Below are 22,769 nucleotides of genomic sequence, written 5' to 3'. Positions count from 1 at the left end.
AGTACTGTGTGTCAAAAGAGATTGTGTGTTTATACCTTAAGTAAATGTGTGTGACTGGTAAACAGCTTAGCTGTCTGGTGTGGTTCAAGGTAAAGAGTGTTTTTGTTGGGGAAACGGCTTAGCCGTCCCAACCCTTTAGTTAAGAGAAGCTGTGTGTAGTCTAGGTCTCCAAGTGAAGACAGGCTTTTGTTTTTGTTCGGTTTCTTTTATTTCTGTATATAATAAAAAGTGCACGAAAGTGCTATAAAGTACTGTTCTGTGTCTGTGTCTAAAGGATGCAAACGAACCTTAGACAATTGAAATATTTCACTAATATATATTATATATATATATATTATATATATATATATATATATATATATATATATATACACACACACACACATTGTAAAAAAAACTACGTTAATGCAGCAGTTAGGGTTGAACTCCGCCACAAAAGCAAGGAAATGTGGGGTTTTTAACCCTAACTCGCCGTTCCCACCCCCACACAAGCAGCCAAAGGAACCAGACAACACAAGCAACCACAGACTGCCATCATCAGGTAAGACATAGAACGTGCAACTCTTTCCAGATGACACAAGAGACATGGATATACATGTACACTTCAACAAACACACACCCACTTCAGGCTGCAGAACTTTTTGAGGATTTTATTTTCATTATAAACTACACCATACATGACTGCTGCATTTTACCACATTTTATTAGACATGTTAATGCAAAGAGTGCACACTCAGTAATTCAAGCAAAATAGTATGCTGACCGCTGACCACTGGGCGGAGATCCCATGTAAACAAACGAAGTTCAGAGTTCCTGTCTCTGGCACTGCCTGGGAGAATTCTACATCAATATGCTACATCAGGGGTGCAAATCTGGCACTATGGTGCTAGATTCTAGCGTCAGGGTACCTTGTAAAACGCCAGCAACTTTAAATGCTGGCGCCAGTAGACATGTTTAATTTATTTACTTATTTGTATTACTTAACCATAGATGATGATAGTTTCTCATTGGGTCTGGACTACTCACATGACCCATCCACACAACACAGGAGAGAAGACTTGTGTGGTGTGCGTTTAACTGCAGAAACTGGGTTGATCAGCAACATTCCCCAACTCCTGATCTTTACAAAAAGATGGAATTCAGACCCAAAACAGGCAGAGCAGGTCCTGACTAAATCGCGCTACAATATCTATAAACATGGTGACAAAGCCGTACTAGCTTCCCGTACTATCGGTGAAATTCGTACTGAATCGGGCACACTTCCTGTCGATCAACAATCAGTTTAAACATTTTTACTCGTCTCTTTATACTTCTGATTCTCCCGAGAATGATACTCTAATTAATGCTTTTTTTGAAAATGTAACCATCCCCAATGTTGATCCACAGTCCAAGGCTAGCTTGGAAGAACCACTGAACCAATGATGAAATTGCTTCTGCAATAGGGGCGATGCAAAGTGGTATATCACTGTGGCTGGGCGGGTTTCCCCGTGGGGTTTTATAAAAAATTAAGTTCTCAACTATCTCCTTTAATAAGCTCTCTGCTTGCTGAATCTTTCTCTAATTCAGTTTTACCTTCTACACTGGAAGGTAAAACAGGGCAGCAGTGTGGAGTAGTGGGTTCAATCCCAGGTGGGGGACACTGCTGCTGTACCCTTGAGCAAGGTACTTTACCTAGATTGCTCTATAAACTCAACTGTATAAATGGGTAATTGTATGTAAAAATAATGTGATATCTTGTAATAATTGTAAGTCGCCCTGGATAAGGGTGTCTGCTAAGAAATAAATAATAATAATAAAGCTTCAATATCACTACCTCTAAAGAACAATAAGGACCACCATGACTGTAGTAGCTCTTATCGCCCCATTTCCCTCCTTAATGCAGATGTTACAGTACTTGCCAAAGCTTTAGCTCGACGCGTCTAATCGGTTCTCCCCCCCATAAATCTCTCTACACCAAACAGGCTTTGTTCAGTGTAGTCAGCTGTACTTTAATCTCTTTGATATGCTATATTCCCCTCGGACTCGCCTGTGCCTGAGATACTCTCTCTCTTGACGCAGAGAAGGCTTTTTGATCGCGTTGAGTGGGATTATCTTTTGATGACCTTGCAGAAATTTGGCTCTGGTCCCAATATTATTAACTGGATAACACTACTGTATGTATCTCCTCTTGCCTCAATACATACCAATAACACACATTCAGAACACTTTCCTCTCCACCGTGGGACCAGGCAGGGGTGGCCTCTCTCTACACTTTCATTTACCATTGCAACTGAACCTCTGTCTATTGCAATACGCAGCAACCATGGCACACAGGGTGTAGTCAGTGAGGGGCGGACGCAGAAGGTCTCGTTGCATGCTGATGACCTTCTTTTGTACATTTCTGATCCTGCTTCCTCCCCCCCCCACAAGAACTTTCAACCCTAGAATTATTTGGGGTGCTGAACAGATAAATGTTTTGTATTTGATTTCGTATGTGTGAAAACCAGAACTTAAAACAAAAAAATGAATACATTGACAAAAAAAAAAGTATAATTTAAATACAGATTTAGAAAATGGATCTTTCAATAATAATAATAATAATAATAATAATAATAATAATAAACAAAATCAATTACATTTTTTTTTTTATTTAGACAACAAAATCTTTTCTTCAAAACCAAATGAATCCAGCCCATTTCCATTTCTGTTTTTCATATATTCTATTGTAGCTCTCAGTCTCTCTCGGTAACGCCTCGTCCTAAAATAAAAAAAGCATCACAAGCTTATTTAAAAGGGAAAACCTTTTTTTAAACAAAATTGAAGTTGCTTAAACTTCAGTACTTTCTGACATTTTACAGCGTCTCATATGCACACATTTATACCACAAGCATGGATATATCTTGGGTGGGATACATTTTTATTACAAGTGGAGTAACATGCTTACCGGGACTGGTTTCGAATGTGTCTTTGCTACATTCCAATCCAGGGTGTGCTGATGAAATTCAGGACGGAGCTGAGCTTCGGGAGTTCAAACAATACTGCCACCGACATGTGTTTTAACAACTTAAAAATGGCTGAAATAATTTCATATTTCTACTGTTTTGATTTGGACCCCGATTTCCTTGAATGAGCCAGCAACCGATCAGCCTGCGTCCGACTTATCCATACAGCATGTAGCCCCTCCCTAACACAGAGAACAGCAGGAAACAGAGACCGGCCTCAAGGTTCTATCTAAAGACTGTTGCAAACAGATCATAAACAGAATTCGAAATTAATCTGCGTCAAAGCATAGTCCAGCGTTTAAGAAAAACTACTGCCCGTCACAGTGACTGGTCACTAAATGTTTTACCAGGTCACAACTTAAAACGTCATTGTCATGCGTGTGACACCTGTCCATTCTTAAAGTGATACACATACATGTAGTTATGGAAAATAATTCCTTTCACTTAGAAGCCTTATTTTATCAATTAAGCAGAAAACGAAAGAAAATAGTTTAGAACAATTTGACATCATATTTCACTTTACAATTTCAATTTCAAATATTTTACACCATACTTCTCAGAGTAACTGAAAACTACAGGTACAATATCAACGTGAATTAAAGCATTTAGTACTGAAAAGATAGGAGGGTGTGCAAACTTACATAAGACCAGACTGACATATCTAGACTTAAGAGAACACATAAAAAACAATACAGAAATAAAACTGCACTTGCTTTACGCTTTCATTTCAACAAACACGAGGCACAGTCAATCAGAATCATCGATTCAAACCAAATAAACAAATCCTCTCCTCCAGGAGGAACGAAAGGAATCAGCCTATCAGTGACTTGCTTTGTTAACAAGCATGCACTAAGGTAGAGACGGCCAAATCACTCTCCTTCGACTGCCTGTGCCTTTAAAAGGGTGTAGTCCAGAGGCACACGCATTCGCTTGTTAGTGAGGCAGCGTTTCTAGCTGCCCGTCAGACCTTTTGCTGCCAGTCAAAACACACGGGCGGCTTCAGTCTCTTCCCGTCAACTAGCTTTTGAAAACCGTCTCCGGCTGGAATTTACCAGTAAACAGAAACAACGATAGTTTGTTGAGAATGAAAGTAAAGATCCACCAGGTCAAATAATATCTGAATGAATTCATTTAATGTAATAAAAAATTACAAATGGTATTGCTACTGTAAATATATTTGTGGTATAAACAGAATATTGAACGACTGTTCGTGGTATAGGGTTTTTATCCACTGCAGGAGGATGTCCTGTCGAGGCTCGTCTGGGGCATCCTCCTGCAGCCAATACAAACAGTTTACCACGAACGATCACTCAGTGTCCTTTATATAATGTTAAAACTACAATGTATCTGATTTGTTGGTGTTTATCAGTGTATAACTATTTTGTTAAACACAGCAAAAGACTATGAAGGTTATGAAAATAATGGTTTTATTTAAGCATTACACACAGGTACTCCAGGCTACAGTTCATGCCTTTTTAAGGCTACCCTGTATTGAAGCATTGGTCACCCTTTCCCCAAGAACAAGACATTCAAGGATAGGCGAAGTTTAAACATTTGTGGCTGCAAAATCCAAATTGCCCAGCGGCCAGGCAATTATTTTGCACAGAGGCCTATGTAAGCTCAACAGCAATGCAAATAAATCAAATAATGAGCCAATAATTAGGGACAAGGTGAAAATGACATTTTTAGGGAGTCCATCGCTAAAAACTTTAAAATTTTGCCATATAAATGATGTACAGACAGTTTTTTGTTTTGTCTTATAAAAACCAATTTCGAATGTTTTGGTGCATTTTTAAAACTGTTTCCTTAAGACTTAACTGTTGATTAAATGCTAATTAAATACTGAAATGAAGAATTTGTTTTAGTAAACAAACGATAGATAAGACACCATCTGACGTTGCTGAGTCAGAACATTGTCCTCTACAGCGAAACGACTCATTTAGTTTTGGCTTGCTTACACGTGTACACCTTGGGGTTCTACGGAAGAGTGTCACGCTGTGGCTTTTTTTTTTGTTCTGCTTTTTTTCAGCTGAGATTGTCTAAAGCCTACAAACCTTGCAGAACTATCAAAAGGTGTAAACGAACAAGTACACAGAACAGTCCTGCATGTAGATCAAGTTCAAATACTGCGATTAATTGAACTTATTCTCTTTTTAAATTAAGCGAGTCTGCAGCAGCGTATGAAGCATTCAAAACACAAAAGTACTGGCTGTATTATTTTTATTTTAATACTATCCATTTTGATATGTGCAGTTGTCATTGTATTGCATTTACAGCCGCGTCGTGTCCATGAAGAATCACTGCGGTGAGAAACCCTTAAGATTTTCCCCTGTCCCGTCCTAATTTAATTAATATGTTCTTTACAGTGAATTTTTTGGAGAAAGTTCAAGGCTAAATCCTTACATCTCATTATGATGTTTGTACCCGCTAAGTATTCCAGATCCCTGCCCAATTCCATGCTGTTTTCTTCATTTGAATACATTTCAATGCCAATTAAATGGATTCATGATGGCAAAGTGCTAATTTCATAGTGGGTGCATAACGCCAGGTGAAAACCATTCTTTACATTCAGTGCATTTTTAATGACCTCTAAAGTCCCACTTTACGTCAGCTAAATGGTTTTTGGCAGCAATATCTGCGTTTTGCAGCCGCAAATCACTTTGCAGGTAACCTTACATCGGCCCCTCAATTTGTGAAACTACACATGCCACACAGACTAGAAACCAAAAGCAGCCATGCAAACATTAGAGCCTAGTTTGGCACTGGTTGTATTTTTAAAGAGCACAGCTTCAAATGTAAATTTCTTAGTTTATGGTGCTTGCAATTATTCAGAGTGCTTCTAAGTTCTTTTGCTCCTCCAATATTGGAGTTATTTTTCTCTAAATCTGCCTTTACTGGCTTTGTTTTGCTTTGACTTTGTCTGGAGAATCCTAAGTGCCATTGAAGAGTTAAACTGAATGTTTAAAATAAAGGTTATGAAGGTTCCCAATAACAAGTCACTGTCTGGCTAAAACTGGTCTGATCAAGCTTGTGTATGTGGCAGAATGAGCAGAAAAAGGTGGAAGTACGTGGATGTTTGCAACGTTAGCGTATAAATACTCTCAGAAATCATTGCGCTATTCGGAAGACTCAAAATGACATCATTCACTCCTGTCCGGAAAGACCGGCCTCCTGTTTAGGTAGTTTTGATCAACTATTTCATGTAACTAAGCTAGACTATTATGCTGTGTCTAGAGTTGCAATAACTGTGTGTTTCTGTATTACAAACAATCTTTGAATGCTAATCTTTCAATAATGTACGTATATTAATAAAACAAGCTTGTTTGAATTTACTCACTGTTGTCAAGTATCATTAATAACATGGCTTAATTAAGATCATTAAGATTAAGTAAAATGATTACGGTTGCCTCCACAAACTTACACCGGCACTTAACACCCTTCCTCATAAGCACTTATAATGGCATGCTGGTTTTAATGGTAGCATACCTTATCCTTCCCAGCTCTCGCTCCCTTTCCTTCTGTTCCACTGTCTTCTCTCTCTTACGCCAGGCTGCATTTCTTCTTGCTTGCTTCATCTTGTACCTAAAAATAAAAATAAATTAAATACAAAAACACTCAAAAAGACAATTATTTCACAATTTAAAAAAAACAGACATTTGTTCTTACTCTTCATAGCGTCCCGTTTTTTGTAATGTCTGTCGATAAAGCTGTTGTTGGCTCAGGGCACCCACAGAAACAGCAGAGTCCTGATCTGACAGCGTGTACTCCATCCCATTGGGAAGACAGCCAGGCCTGTTGATTAGAATTCATTTTATGATAACGATAGCCCTTATAAAAAAAAAGTGTCCAATAGCAAAAGTATATCAAATTGTACTAAAGCATAGTGCATCATTATTATAGGGCAGCAGTGTGGAGTAGTGGTTAGGGGCTCTGGACTCTTGACCGGAGGGTCGTGGGTTCAATCCCAGGTGGGGGGACACTGCTGCTGTACCCTTGAGCAAGGTACTTTACCTAGATTGCTCCAGTAAAAATCCAACTGTATAAATGTATGTAAAAATAATGTGATATCTTGTAACAATTGTAAATCGCCCTGGATAAGGGCGTCTGCCAAGAAATAAATAATAATAATAGTGAAAACTATAGTAACGCATAGGTAAGCATTGTAAAGTCCGGAGAGGTATGGGAAAAACTAGTAAAATACATGGCAAACCACGGTAGATGCATAGTATAGGAAAAGCATAGGGAAACTGCAAAATTACTATGGTAAAAATTTTTTATTTATTTTTTTTTTATAAATTTAGTCGTTGCCAATTATTTTCTTTTTATTATTTTCTCCCCAATTTAGAATGGCCATTTATTTTTAGGCTCAGCTCACCGCTACCACCCCTGCGCTGACTCGGGAAGCCGAAGACTAACACACGCTGTCCTCCGAAGCGTGTGCCGTCAGCCGACCGCTTTTTTTCACACTGCGGACTCACCATGCAGCCACCCAAGAGCTACAGCGTCGGAGGACAACGCAGCTCTCGGGCAGCTTACAGGCAAGCCTGCAGGCGCCCGGCCAGACTACAGGGGTCGCTGGTGCACGGTGAGCCGAGGACACCCTGGCCAACCTAACCCTCCCTCCCCCCGGGCGGAGCTCGGCCAATTGAGGGCCGCCCCCTGGAAGCTCCCGTCCTCGGTCGGCAAAGGAAGAGCCTGGACTCGAGCTCACGATGTCCAGACTATAGGGCACATCCTGCACTCCACGTGGAGCGCCTTTACTGGATGCGCCACTCGGGAGCCCTCTGTGGTAAACTTTTAGGGAACTACAGGGCACACTACATGTAAAAAGAAATGACAGATTTGAGTTTTTACGCTAGCATCCTCTTGTATGAGAAGTGCTTTAGTCTTTCCTTTTTAACATATTTGTCATAATTTCAAAAAAAAAATTGTTACACAAGGTTATCAATAACTACAAACACTCAATCACAGGTGAATATGGTTGCTGTAGTCCTAACTGATTTTATAGCGTCAGTTGAGCTCTGCTCTGCGAACAGAACAGAGAGGCTTGTCGAGCAACCGTAAAACACTAGAAACCAAACTTTTTGGCTTCCTGTGCTATAGGTCACGTTCCCTCTCGCTGCAGTCAGGTGATCTACCGTACAGGAAGAGGCATCAAAAACAAGCAGGAGATGGCAAATAAAACACTCCTTTAAACAGGAAACATAATAAGTACATTTGAGAACCTACCATAGCAATAATCCAAGTGTTTTCTTCACTGCGGTGTCTCTCTGATACTGACAGAAAAATAACCAGAGAGTAGAGAGGAATATGGGTCGTTCTGGAAAAATTATCTTGCTCCAGTAAGATCAACGAAAGTAAAAGCAACTGGAGGAAAGTCAGAAATGGTTTTATTTTAGAGCAAAAAAAGGCACGTTTTCTGGCGACGAGCATTGTGCACAGCATTGGTCAGCTTGTGGGAGTTCAGTTTCTTTACTGGGTTTATTAAACTAAGTCAGAACGATCAATCTATACCCTGGCATTCGATTCAATCCAGGCAAATTCCCTGGTGCTTAAAAAAAAAAAAAAAAACAAAAAAAAACACACGAGTCAAAGGTTGATCAGTTCACACAGACAAACTTTTTTGCATTCAGGGAAACTTCTAAACAGATTTACGATTATGAGTTTGGAGTTATAGCATGGCAAGATCAAGCAGACAAACAATGAAGGCACTGAACCACTGAATACAGAGAACACTGTACGATACAAGCAGATCTCCACTCCACAACTTGAGGGGTATTGAACTTGAGTGGATGAAAATCTGCACATTTATATTTAAATATATAGGTAGTTAAATAAGAATAAGAATAATAGCATAGCTTATTGTATTTTATTGTGACAATTTCCTTCCATACAAAGACATTTCAGATGGCTGTATCACATCAATATCAGGGTCTAGTGCTATATATTATAAAGACATTTCAGAGAGCTGTATTGCATCAATATCAGGGTCTAGTGCTGTATATTATAAAGACATTTCAGAGGGCTGGATCGCATCAATATCAGGGTCTAGTGCTATATATTATAAAGACATTCCAGAGGGCTGGATCGCATCAATATCAGGGTCTAGTGCTATATATTATAAAGACATTTCAGAGGGCTGGATCGCATCAATATCAGGGTCTAGTGCTATATATTATAAAGACATGTCAGATGGCTGGATCGCATCAATATCAGGGTCTAGTGCTATATATTATAAAGACATGTCAGAGGGCTGTATTGCATCAATATCAGGGTCTAGTGCTATATATTATAAAGACATTTCAGAGGGCTGTATTGCATCAATATCAGGGTCTAGTGCTATATATTATAAAGACATTTCAGAGGGCTGTATTGCATCAATATCAGGGTCTAGTGCTATATATTATAAAGACATTTCAGAGGGCTGGATCGCATCAATATCAGGGTCTAGTGCTATATATTATAAAGACATGTCAGAGGGCTGGATTGCATCAATATCAGGGTCTAGTGCTATATATTATAAATACATTTCAGAGGGCTGTATTGCATCAATATCAGGGTCTAGTGCTGTATATTATAAAGACATTTCCGAGGGCTGGATCGCATCAATATCAGGGTCTAGTGCTATATATTATAAAGACATTTCAGAGGGCTGTATTGCATCAATATCAGGGTCTAGTGCTGTATATTATAAAGACATTTCCGAGGGCTGGATCGCATCAATATCAGGGTCTAGTGCTATATATTATAAAGACATTTCAGAGGGCTGGATTGCATCAATATCAGGGTCTAGTGCTATATATTATAAAGATATTTCAGAGGGCTAAATAAAAACAATATCAAAGCAGACTATATATTACAATATAAAAACATTTTACAAATAAAGTTTGTTTTAGAATTCCCTACAATAATTTTTCTACAAGCAAGGTTACAGACAGTCTGGGAAGGCGAGTTGGGCTGCACGATCCTGACCACTGCGTGTTAACCAGGGTGACAAAAATACAAAAGTAATGAATAGTAATGAAAGGAACGTATACCAGGGCTCCAGTGTTTTAAATAGGGATTTAATTTAGGTGATTTGAATCCCACCAAGTTTATTAAAAAGTGTATCAGGGAGAAGGTTCCAAGAGCATGACCCTCCTTTTAGCGGAGGTATGGTGGCAGCCAAAGCCAGCTATGAAAAATATCGAAATATGGCACGATAAATCTGAAGTCAATGCGATACGCCAGTGTGTTACAGATTACCACGGCAACACAGTGTTTCACCAAAGGATGACACACGCTAGAGCTCATGAATACTACAAACGCAAAGCTTACATTGAGTTGAAATATTTGTTATTCTGCACTGTACGCTTTGGCAACAGCTCAACTTAACATAGATTTAACAACAATCTATTCGGATAAACATTGCCTAATAGTAAAAAAAATAAAAGTTTGTTAATGTGTCTGAACACAGAGCAAATAAATGAATATCCCGCTCTCATCTGACATGTTTTGTGTGTATTTATGCAACCCACAGTAGTTGTAAATACACGTTCATCATTTATTTTCACTTGCCATGCAGATGTGTGCACGTTTCAGACCGACAAGAGTCTACAATGTACATAGAGTGGGAATTCAAATTCAGGACTACTAGTGAGTGCAGTAATTCATTATATGTTTTGTATTGTTCATCTAGTTTAACTATTGTATGAAATTCATTTTGCTGGTTACACAAAACTAGCATTGACCCCGCCCCCTATTAAAGTATGAAATGTATTGTTCCTAGGATTATTCCTGAAGCCTACCGAAATCAGATGGCACGTAAAACACAGGCTTCTAAAGTGCTTCAGGAAATACGGAAAACATGCCTTGTGCAAATATTTTTTACACAATAGAACTTTTCATGACAAGCTTTCTCTTTTCATAGCTTTTTTTTTTTTTTTTTATGAAAATCAATAGCGGCACGATTTCTTTTAAAATTTCTTCAATGAAAGAGACACCAGGTCAGAAATATTTCTACTAAATAACGCTCTGTCTAGTACAAGGAGGAGGCATTTTACATGTTATTTTTTTAAATTTCAGTTATGTTGATGTTGAACCTTTAAAAGGTGGGCATAAAAAAACGAAATATTCTACAATTTCGCATTTAATGTTTATCAGGTAAGCACTTAAATATTTAGGAACATTTGTTGTGAATGTGACAAAGCTAGTTTTTTATCGTGACTCATGAAATACCTGTTTTTAGATGCGGTGAAATAAGCTTTTTTACAGTGAAATACATCCCTGACATTCAAACATTTCCCCATTACGTTATACAGTCCTATGGGGTTTACATATTTTAATTGATGTTACATTAAAGCATCACTTGCCATTTCTGATTGTTGTAATCAATACAAATGGAGCTAATGTGTGGTTTCAGATTGCAAAACAGTAGCTTTTTTTAATTAAATAATGTCACAACAATCCTTAAGAAATTTAGAACCTGATTAATGCCTGTGTCTCAATTACAAACAGTTGCAATACAATGTTTCCATTAAAACCGGATGCAACATTTTAAAATGACGATGTTGCAATACACAAAAGAATAAACTGTTATAACAAACTGCATATAAATGTGCATTGTGCAATGCCCAATGCAGTACCGTTTAACCCCCATCATTTCTATTCATGTGTAAAAGTCTCAAAACCATACCCCACCCCAGCCTGTGCCATTTCTATTCATGTACACATCTGAACCCCCCCCCCCCCCCCCCCCCCCTGCAGTCTAAGCCAGGTCAAGTGAAGAGATTTCACCCCCCCCCCACTCCTTTAAGACAGGTGTTACAGAACACATTTATGCCCCTCCCCTTTGATTTTATTGCTCTTTTGAAGAAAATAATTTCGCCTTTTGAGCTTCTTTACAAGGTAGATATACATGATTGTATCACGTCACCCTTTGATCTTTTGATTCATGAATTCTACAAATCTAACAAAGTGGCTTTGAAGAGAAGGGGCAGACATATTGTTGATTAATGAATCCACTAAAAACTGGATTCGTTAACGAAACCACGGTGAATCAGTACAATTAAACAGAAAAGTGAATACCATTTTATTATGCAACAATCATTTCAACAATTAGTTAATTAGTATTACACATTTCAAACGTAACACTTAGAAACGGGCTTATGATTTCAGTTTAGTATTTTTATATTGTTTGCTAAAAGTAGGGTAAATACAATTCTACAGTAACAATGTAAAAAAAATGTTTACATAATTACAAATTGTGACAGCGCTTCTTTATTTACAGAATAACTTTGAACAGTTCTGGGTCCCCTACCTTCCCACAGACACAGACAGCTATTGTCTTTCAAACCTGTCCTGTTATACCTGCCTGGCTTGTTAAATTACAAACAGGTCCAGCTACTATTTCACTTACAAACACACTTGTCTGTGTAAGTGGGGTTTTAAACTCAAACTCACAGGAATCCAAGCCAACATTGCCGCAATGTGAGAGACAAACATTTTAACTGTTTGAACGAAGAGAAACAAAGGAGCGATTACCAAATTAACCATCAATTGAATCTCGTTATCGAACAAGCATCAATTAGATAGAAATCTGTTGAAACGGTAAAAATATAATCCACAGTTTCTCTTCTGTAAAGGCACTCGAAACTGAACTATTTTTTACCGATTCAACACATCGTTGATCCCGTACCTAATGAGGTAAAATTGGAAAACCAAAAATTTGAGTTGCTGTTTAAAGATCTGGCGTAGTTGGACTATTACACGCCGTAGCGATGATGATTTAGTTTGCTGCCCCCCCCCTCGTTACATTTTGTTAAAGCAACATAAATGTATTACTTTTTACAAAACCAGTAATAAAAGGAATCGTTTATGATGATAGCACACCTATATTTAGCTGCAATGGAATAAAATTTTGGAATATAATTAGCATCAATGGGGCAGCAGTGTGGAGTAGTGGATAGGGCTCTGGACTCTTGACCCCGGAAGGTTGTGGGTTCAATCCCCGGTGGGGACTGAACCCGGTGGGGACACTGCTGCTGTACCCTTGAGCAAGGTACTTTACCTACATTGCTCCAGTGTATGTAAAAATAATGTGGCATCTTGTAACAACTGTAAGTAGCCCTGGATAAGGGCGTCTGCTAAGAAATAAATAATAATAATAATAATAATCAATTTCGCTCGGATAGAAATTCAGTTTAATGATAGAGTTTACAGATTTCATCATTTGTTATTTTACTCATATTTTGATCGGGAAACTAATGACGGGGAGTAATAATAATTTGCCGATTGCTATTATTATTAGTCGTAGTACTAGCACGAGTTTAGGCTGCTTGACAACAACAGCATTGAATTTCCCTGCTCCTCTGTAGCCTCACATTTTCCACGAGATTGGCTATTTAAGCCAAACCTAGTGAGAAGAATACCAAATACAATTTCTTTACTGTAGTAGGCGTACATGTTCTTGTCTGCTACAACATAGTATGGCCCTCAGCAGGGGCTTTGTACAACAATCTTCTTTTCTTTAACTGTATCCCTTCTGTCTGGAGGTTTCAGCTAAAGATGGAACCCTTTACAATTTCTGCTCACTCAATGGTACCACAGTTGCAATGAAAGGCAGAATAATCTGATTAACACATTTCTTCCCACCCCCGTTTATTTAATATATAATTTTTTACAACAGTTTGGGACTGAATACAAACAGTTGGCTTGATTCTTAACTTAACGCACAGAATTAAGAGACAGTATTTAGGAATCTCTTTGTAAACACTGGTATCCGCTTTCTATTCGGCACAGTTATTATAAATAATACAAAATAATCTGCACTGTAAATGTTTATCACGTTACAGGTGGAAAGTGCGGACGTGATAGAATCTGCGTTTTCTTTTTTTTTTCATCTGCGGTTCACTTTGAGCTGCTAAATAAATGAAACATTTATGCACATTATAGGTTTAGCGAAATATATAATACCGCCCCGTCAGAATAAATCACTGACCTACTGTATTTTCATCTAACACAAGTTATGACAAATGTGCACAACATATACAGTATAACTTTGATTTTCTACACCCTAATTACTAGCAAGATCTGTGCCACTGCCATCTTAAGACTATATAAGCAGTTTCGATTATCGTTGAACTTCAGTACATTATTAAATTCAACGCTCTGAGTTTTCATTTTTCCACCTTTCATGCATATGCAGTATTAACAAATACAAAATTAACAGGACTGGGGTCCCCGAGTGGCTCATCCAGTTAAAGTGCTGCCACCGGGAGTGCAGGATGAGTCACACAGCTTGGATGGTGTCGGTTCGCGTCCGGGCTGTGCAAAGAGGCTGAACTTTACTGGGGACTTCGAAGGGGTAGTCACATTGGCTCTGACGCTCCCTGGGGTGGGGGATGGGAAACCGGCAGGGACTCCTCATCGCACAACAGCGAAACCTACTGGCCAGACATCAAGCACATTCAGAGTGGATGAAAAGCAGGGCTGGTCTCTCTTCTCCAGGATCGGCAGCCCGCCCACCTCTGCTCTGGATTGCTCGGCGTAAAAACGATTCTGGCTTTAGGCTTGTGAGATCGGAGGATGCTCACATGCCTTCAGAATGTCCGATGCGCGGGGACTCGATGCGGTGAGGAGGAAAACATAACTGGACATTCCAAATTGGGGGAAAAAATAAATAACTGGATTCTTGCTGGACTGATCTCCAATAGGCCTAAACATCGGTCAGTGTTTTGTGCGGTATTTATACTTGTATAGCACTTTTTGCTATATTGCTATATTGATTTTAGTTCAATAACTAACTCCTCCAGTTTGAACAAATGTGAACAATCAAATCGACTAGGAGCAGAACTCCAAACCATGTGCCTTTTAGCAACACTCTGAAAACATGCACGAATGGCCTCAGCACATTCTGCTGGTTTGTTTAATGCATCTTCTGATTTAATTTAATCTGAAAAACCAGGATTGCAAGGCTGCAACATTTTTGCGTTGTCGCACCACAACAGTATGTATTAAACAGATGGCTCTGGCTACCACTGTAGCGCTTGGCCGCCTGTAGACCAAATATTTCCTAGTTTTTTTAAAAGTGTTTTATGTTGCAATTTGTAGTTACGTACACTTGTGTGCACGTCCTCCCGCACTAGGGCTACCATTGCTGGTACCCTAGTGGTAGCCACCTACCACTGCAACTGTGTGTGTAATTGTTTAATAAAACCTGGCCTTCTGAGCTGCGTTTCAACGCCACCCTCTGTGTCTCTCAGGGGATACCCACACATTAACAGGACACCCCTGTAACAGACTTCTTTAAAAAGAACGATCTAAACATTACTTGCCAAGCTTTGATAGAATTGTTAAGACATTTACACAGCACATTTTGATTGAGTGTCTTGCATACAAGGTCTTTATTATGCTGAATCGGAGCCACTCCGGGATCCCACAACCTTAAAAAACAAAAAAAAAAAAACAAAAAAAAAACACACATCTAGAAACGGATTACTGTTTGAACTTGTAATGAGGTTCATGTGATAAATGTAGCCGTGAACCTTTCCTGCCAAAAGGTGGTATTACTCGCCTGCCTAATGCAAAATTAGCCCCAATTACAGCATTACAACACTTTGCAAAAACACGTACAAAAACCATGAATGGCAAAGCAGGGGTAGCCCGGTATAGTCTACTAGTGAAATAGAAAAGTGACAGTTGACTTCAGAAACTGCTAGTAATCACACTTCACGTGATTGCAAAGTAATTGTGAAGATGGGCAGAAGTGCAGCTATAGAGCCCAAACAGAAAAGTGCTAAAACAGTATGTTCACAAATAGAGTTAAATAAAGCTGGTGCTCCTTTAAATTACCTTTCAATGAAACTTAACCCTTTGCGGTCCACTGTCGGACCTGGTCTGACATTGCAATTATTCCTATCCGGTCCTTTGTCGGACTGGGTTTCTAGTCGTTTTTTCTCCGGAAAAAGCCGAGAAAACCATTCAATGGCCGAGTGGGAGAGACAGGAGCCGAGACAAGCCGATATAAAAAAAAAAAAAAAGGCGTATCTCATGAATAGTCATACATGCCCCTGGCATCACATAGTGGCGGTCATAAGGAAACAAGCTGAATGGTACTGAATCAGCGCACAGAGACTATCACGGACATTTGCAGAGCTTTTTGAGATGTTATAGTAATAAAATAATGACTTGGATTGCATTATTGAGGAGTTTGGTGATAAAATGAGTGATCAGGAGATGATTGATCGGTATGTACGACTATTATTATTATTATTATTTATTTCTTAGCATATGTGAAAGCGATAGCGAACGAAAGGGTGGGGCGGGGCTGGAGATGCCGAGTCAGTGCTTTGTTGATATGCAGGGCCTTTTAAAACCGTTTGACTGTGGAAAAAAAAAACAGCGCGTCTAAAATTAACTGCGCGTGTGAAAATAAATTGGACCTGACGCGCCTGACGCGCACTTAATAAATGAACTGCAAAGGGTTAACACTCTTCTGTACAGTAGAATGTGTGTTATATATTTTGCATGCGTTTCCATCGCATCCAGCCATTTATAAATGATGTTATATGAACAAATACCTTTTTTAAAGCAGTGTTTGTTTGAATAATTAAATATTTGTCCTAGCCCTATAAAAGAATGCCACATGTCCAGCTATTGTAATCTTATTAACCACAAAGCTGCTTATCCCCTGATTTCCACATGGAGCGCAAGCGAGTCCAAATTTGTCACTCCTGTGAGAATAGCGTGCAGGGAGTTATATGACAAACCAAATCAAAATTTATTTATAAACGCGCCATTCAGACCAAAAGCATCTCAAGGTGCTGTACAGCAACAACAATGCATCGTCAAATACAATACAAAAAACAGAAACAATACACAGGAAAACAATGTTTGAAAAAGACAGTAAAGGCACACAAGCAAGGTCAATGTACAGAAGGAAGACATAAGTCTAGATTTAAAAGCTGTAGCAATCCCAGCCTCCCTAACAAAGGTAGGAAGGGCGTTCTATACCTGTGCTGCTCTGTGTGAGAAAGCCCTTCCACCCGTTTTAATTTTATTCACCCTTGGGACAATTAAAAGACCTGCGTCCTGTGATCTAAGTGAATGACTGGGTACATATCGGGTAAAGAACCGATTTATTCTGCTGATGAAGTACACTTCACAGATACAAATGCATATAACCTGAAACTGTAGAAGATAGAAAGTGAGTTTACCACATCAATCACCCTGTATTGATGTGGTAAACACCCTGACGCTTTTGAAAATTTGCGATGCAGGTTTTCGGATATATATGTACTAGATAAAGACGTTAGCATTGATGAGAGTTTGAACTGAGTCTGCTTTGAAATCTATAGCACAAAAAATAATTTCTAAAAAGTGGTATTACTTTGAGGCACTGTTATAATGCTGCAATTTATATTTCCATCTATCTATCTATCTATCTATCTATCTATCTATCTATTATTCATACTTGAATAATGCTGCCATTGGAAAGAAAGTGTTATTTTGTGATTTATATTGTGATAATGTTACAATTTTAAACACATTGTTATTTATGTTTTTTTGAAAATATTTTTCTGTTTTTCATAGAACAATAAAAAAGTGTGTATTTTTAAAAATAAGGCAAATTGTTTTGAAAACTGTCCAAATTGCATATTTGAGGGCTAAGAATAAAAAATCTCTTTGACCTAATTATTTATATATATATATATATCAAATTGATTGGCTCTTGTAATGCTTTATTTGCATATCTCCCTACAACCCATTTGTTTTTGAATGTATTGCTTTCTCTCACCTTAACTCGAAAGCTACTTGTTTTTACTTACTCTCCTGAGCCTTTCTGAAGTCAAAATACAGTTGCGCTGTACTGATGAGCCCCAAAAAGGGTGAAACATGTATGCAGCTACTGTATTTTGACTTTTAAAACGCTGTGAATGTAGAAGCCGTTAGGCAACTTTCACGTGATTTGATTGGCTCTTGTACAACCCTACAACCCATTTATATAGATATATAGATATAGATATATATGGATATTGATAAAATAAATGGGAGGCTAGGTGGTTAAATGCTGATTCACAGCCATAGCAAATACCTAATCAGATCCTTTTCCCGGTGTTCCCTTGCTCTTTCTGGGTCTGCCTTTAGTCTCTCCCGGTAGCGCCGCTGTTTCTCTGCTGCCAAAGACCTGCCTGAAACCAAAAATAATTCTTATTCAAACAGCCCTTTACTCAATAGTGTTACAATGCATAACATGTAGACATATAGGGATCTGCTGGAAGAAAAACTTTAGCTGACAGATTTCTTTTTCATATTTTGATTTGTTGTATTTCTCCATGGTGTTCCCTCACCACAGTATCTACCCACCTAATAAGATTTGAAGGTCGTCCTCCGATCCCAAAGCAAACCACCTCTTTCCAACCAAGAGCTCCAAATGTCAGCAAGCGACGGGCCCCTGAAGGACAAAGGTCAGCCCTCTGGGTGTCCGTTTGAGCTCAATTGCCCAGCCAGATTGAAAACTTGCCACAATGAAGCTGCATTCTTGGATCCTCAGTATAATGCTGTCACTGTCTGTTGTACAGGGCTTGCATAGTGTATCCACACTGCGGGTGGTTATCTAATCAATGCTGTATTTAGGTATAGGTACAGAACAAGCAGAACACAATTAACAAAGCCCTTAGGGGGCTGCTGCTGAATCACAGTCTCATGGTTTGGAATGAGGAAGTCTATAAGGAAGTTAGAATTCTCTAGACAAGCTCAAAGAATCTATAAAGCCATAAAGGCAGAGTTAGAGTAAAATGATAACTCATTATGGAGAAAACAGAACCCAGAACCACCCAGAATGATTGTAACACCATGAAAGGACAAGGTAAAGGTGAACACATAAATAAAATGAAATATGAAGCAATGAAACTTTAAATTAAACATGATGCAGACTGCAAAAGCGCCCCCTACAGGCATTTTGTATTGGATCATTGAGTTCCTCATGGTCTATGCTAGTACCGAAATTCAGCACACTGCCTCCTATGCTTTAATACAGTCACTATGGGACTTTTTAGTTTTACTTACATAGTACATTGGACGTGGAAGACATCGGTTCTTCACCCCTCTGAATGTTAGCCAAGTTTTGCTCAAAGCTTCCCGTGATCCTGTGACTGCCACTCTCTTTGTTGCCATGCCTGTCTGGATTCACCTGATTAAAGAGGAGCGCGTTGCACTGTTCAGACCCCGAGGCAGTGTTCTCCTTCCGTACATTAAAATGGCTTTCTTCAGACACTTCCCAGGAGATGCGTACAGTGTCAAATTCAGGGGACTCTTCTTTAATCTGGACAGACTCAAACTCAGGGACCTCTTCTTGAGTGTTAGCTGATTTCGGTGCAGGAATATTACATCGATTCCCAAATAATCCCTGCTGTAAGGAATCTTCATCACACTGTACAGATACCTGCTTGGGAACTTCACTTGGAATTTCAGAACAATCTTGAAGCGAAACTTCTTCCTTAATGCAAAGAGGTTCCAACACAGATTTGATATTTTCTGGGCCTGTTACAAAGATACAAAAAGTCTTTAACAAGCCGCTTTCTATTCCTTGTAAAAGTTTAACATACACCTTTTTATTGCTTTAAAGCGACTGCACCTAACAAACGAAATCCATAAATCTTTTTGCACTTCCGTGCAGGTCTCAAATGTGCAGTTTTGAAAGAAACACATGTTTAAGCAACCATGTAAATAATATCTGGTACTACACTAAGTTGAAGAAAGTTAACGTGCCTTATACACAGGAAATTGTTTGCACATGCACGTCCTAGGTTATTTCTTGTGGGTCACAGCATGTTACTGGCTGAAAACATGTCAATAAATAGGGAGAGCAGGTTAGTTTATGAAAGGAAAGAAAATGTTGAAGGGGTGTGGGAAGTTTAACCCTCTCTGAAAGCATGGCTTGCAAACAGAGATTTCTTTAACCAAGTGTAGTATGAGATATGTGGGCCATATTTTCCAGTTGTTAATAAATTTCTATTGACTTTAGAAAACTAGTATCAAATAACTATCTAAGTATAATCCACGATCACTTAAGCACTCTAAAGTTTATCAGTTTTGTAAATTACTGTTTAATTTTTAACTTTCAAAAGATAGGTTAAAGACTGGAGTTAATGCTTTGATAATGTGACCCATAATATCACAACTGTACAGTCATGGCGTATATATAATGAATGGTAGTGCTTGACTTAGAGAATTATTTTGTTAGCTATGATCACTTAAAAGTTAAACACATAGCCTATATTGTATTATTGTAATGCACTTTTTTCTGGTGTCCCAAAACATGTGGTATCCCGCTTGCAGCTTGTTCAGAATACCGCTGCTAGAATTCTGACTAAAACCAGGAAAAGTGAACATATTACCCCTGTTTACACTGGCTCCCTGTGCAGTATAGAATTGATTTGAAGATTTTGCTGTTAACTTACAAGGCCCTGAATGGATTAGCACCTAGTTATTTGCAGGAGTTACTGACCCTGTATCTTCCAAACCGCACTCTGAGATCACAGGATGCGGGGCTCCTGGTTATTCCTAGGGTCAGCAAAAGCAACACGGGAGGAGGCAGGGCTTTTTCTTGTAGAGCTCCTAAATTATGGAATGCTCTGCCTTCGTTTGTCAGGGAAGCTGGGACCGTTACAGTTTTCAAGTCAAGACTAAAAACACACTTTTATAAAATGGATTTCTTATCTTAGTGGGTTTTAACGTAACTTTAAAATTGTGGCAGTTGTATGTGTGACACGCTATACAAATGTATTGTGGTTTGTTCTTTTTTTCTGCTATGTACTGTACAGTGATTTGCGATACTTCTGTATAAAAAGCGCTACATAAACGCAATAAATAAAATCACCACATTAACATATTTTTACCAATCCTAACTGTTCTTGGTATGGTAATAGCCTCGAAATCCATTCATATATTATATAAAATGTAGTTTTCAATGGTAATTGTGATAACAAAATAGTGACATTTTATAAAACTGGCAATAACAAGTTATTTTGCGCTTGATGCAGGCATTACATACCGTTACAGGAGCAAATACACGGTCATGTTCGACTCTGAACATTTCTGAAACACCATTAAAAGCCTAATTCAACAAACATGTCAAAAATATATCGTCACCATATTGAGTAAACAGGGTGTAACAAATTAGCCTAAATAATTCTCTAAAATCATTCGTATGCTTTTTACGTTCTTCTACTAAAACTATTTTTAAAAAGCTGTGCTCTAACTTTCAATAACAATGTACAGTTAAAAACACAATAGGAATATAAAAATAGTGTTTACCTGTCCCCTCTCTTTCCCCACACGCAATGTACAGTTAAATACACACAGGAATATAAAAAGTAGACATGATTTACCTGCTCCCTCGCTTCCCCATGCGCTTTCATTTCTTGTCCATGTGCCAAGCCTCTTCTCGCATATGTTATCTGTTGCTGAACTGTAGTTTAAGCCCCGATTTACAGGATTACTCTCAAATCCATACTGGCACTCTTTCTGTCCCTTTGACGGACCTGCTTCACTGCGATGTCGGCTACCGATTTGCACACTGTCCGGATTGATAAGCCGGGCGTTATCGATTTGAGTGCACGTTACATTTAAATGTGTGTTTACCGGAGAAGGCTTCATATTTGAATGCACGCTGTTTATATACTGCCGCATCGCTAGCATTTCCTTCTCGGTGGTTTCCAATCTCACCCGCAGGAGTTCGTTTTCTTTCTCCTTCTCAGACGTCCTCATCTGTAGGTTGTGAATCCTGGCGTTGTCGAGTTTTTTAATGACATGAACGACAGTCTCGACAGCGGTTTTCACCGTGTAATCGATGGTGCAGTCTCGTTCTTCTTCAGAAAAAGACACGCCGATATTAATGCTCCTGTCCAACTTATTTATAAAGTCAGAAAAAGGCAAGCGTAGCTCCTCTTCGAACTGGGACACGCATTTCGCGTTTGAACTGTTTTGACAAAGACCTTTGTTTGGCTGCTTGGCAAGACGCAAACCAGGTCCTTTATTCATATTTAATCTAATTCAGTATTCTTCTTACCAAAATAGAAAAAATACTCACTGAAGAAACTAAACAGGAAACCGACACATGTGGATAACACAATCCGAAAGAAATGTAATTTCCTAAAAACAATTAAACCACTCGGCCCCGGCGCTTCCAATCTCGTACAATGTAGTATTATCGTTTTAAAATGTAACCAGAAATGTAGTAAATATGGTACGAAGTACTTCCTATCAGAGTGTCATCCCACAGCACACCGCTTCCTGCAGCTGTGAAACTGTACCAAACGAGAACAGCGCGCCTGCTAGGTTACAGCGCCACCTTGCGAGCACCCCCCCAACCTTATGCATTTTAAAGACGATGGGCGCCACCTGCAGTATGTCTCTCTAAATTAAAAGATTAATTTCTCCCGTCGTCCAAAGAGTACAGCAACAAAATATACTTGGTCCCTGTGGCAGAGAAGGGAAACAAAATAAGCTCTTGTTTTGGTCCTAGTAATACAGTACACCCCTATTACCTTTCAGTACATATATATATATATATATATATATATATATATATATATATATATATATATATATATATATATATATATATATATATATATATATATATATATATATATAGCAGACGCCTTTATCCAAGGCGACTTACAGAGACTAGGGTGGGTGAACTATGCATCAGCTGCAGAGTCACTTACAGCTACGTCTCACCCGAAAGACGGAGCACAAGGAGGTTAAGTGACTTGCTCAGGGTCACACAATGAGTCAGTGGCT

General features: G+C 38.7%; 1 protein-coding gene across 5 annotated transcripts in view; it reads right to left on the bottom strand.

The window, feature by feature from the left end:
• LOC117395609 (uncharacterized) overlaps window positions 1–22,337 on the bottom strand; it is a 33,082-nt gene extending 10,745 nt beyond the window's left edge. For 4 of the 5 annotated variants that reach the window (XM_059007602.1, XM_059007605.1, XM_033994609.3 and 1 more), the window contains exons 1-5: window positions 21,353–22,337; window positions 19,029–19,502; window positions 18,055–18,151; window positions 6,648–6,773; window positions 6,468–6,563 (exon numbers count right to left, since the gene is read on the bottom strand). In XM_059007602.1, coding sequence (XP_058863585.1) covers window positions 6,468–6,563; window positions 6,648–6,773; window positions 18,055–18,151; window positions 19,029–19,502; window positions 21,353–22,004 — 1,445 coding nt within the window. In that variant the 5' untranslated portion in view covers window positions 22,005–22,337. Of the gene's footprint in view, window positions 1–635; window positions 2,738–6,467; window positions 6,564–6,647; window positions 6,774–18,054; window positions 18,152–19,028; window positions 19,503–21,352 lie in introns of those variants that run through there. The other variant, XM_059007603.1, reaches the window with a different exon arrangement.
• Window positions 22,338–22,769: the final 432 nt, after the last annotated feature.

This window comes from Acipenser ruthenus, chromosome 35 (genome assembly GCF_902713425.1).
Source record: "Acipenser ruthenus chromosome 35, fAciRut3.2 maternal haplotype, whole genome shotgun sequence".
NCBI lineage: Eukaryota > Metazoa > Chordata > Actinopteri > Acipenseriformes > Acipenseridae > Acipenser > Acipenser ruthenus.
The sequence above is the reverse complement of the archived record's forward strand: the minus strand, read 5'-3'. Positions and strand labels throughout refer to the sequence as shown.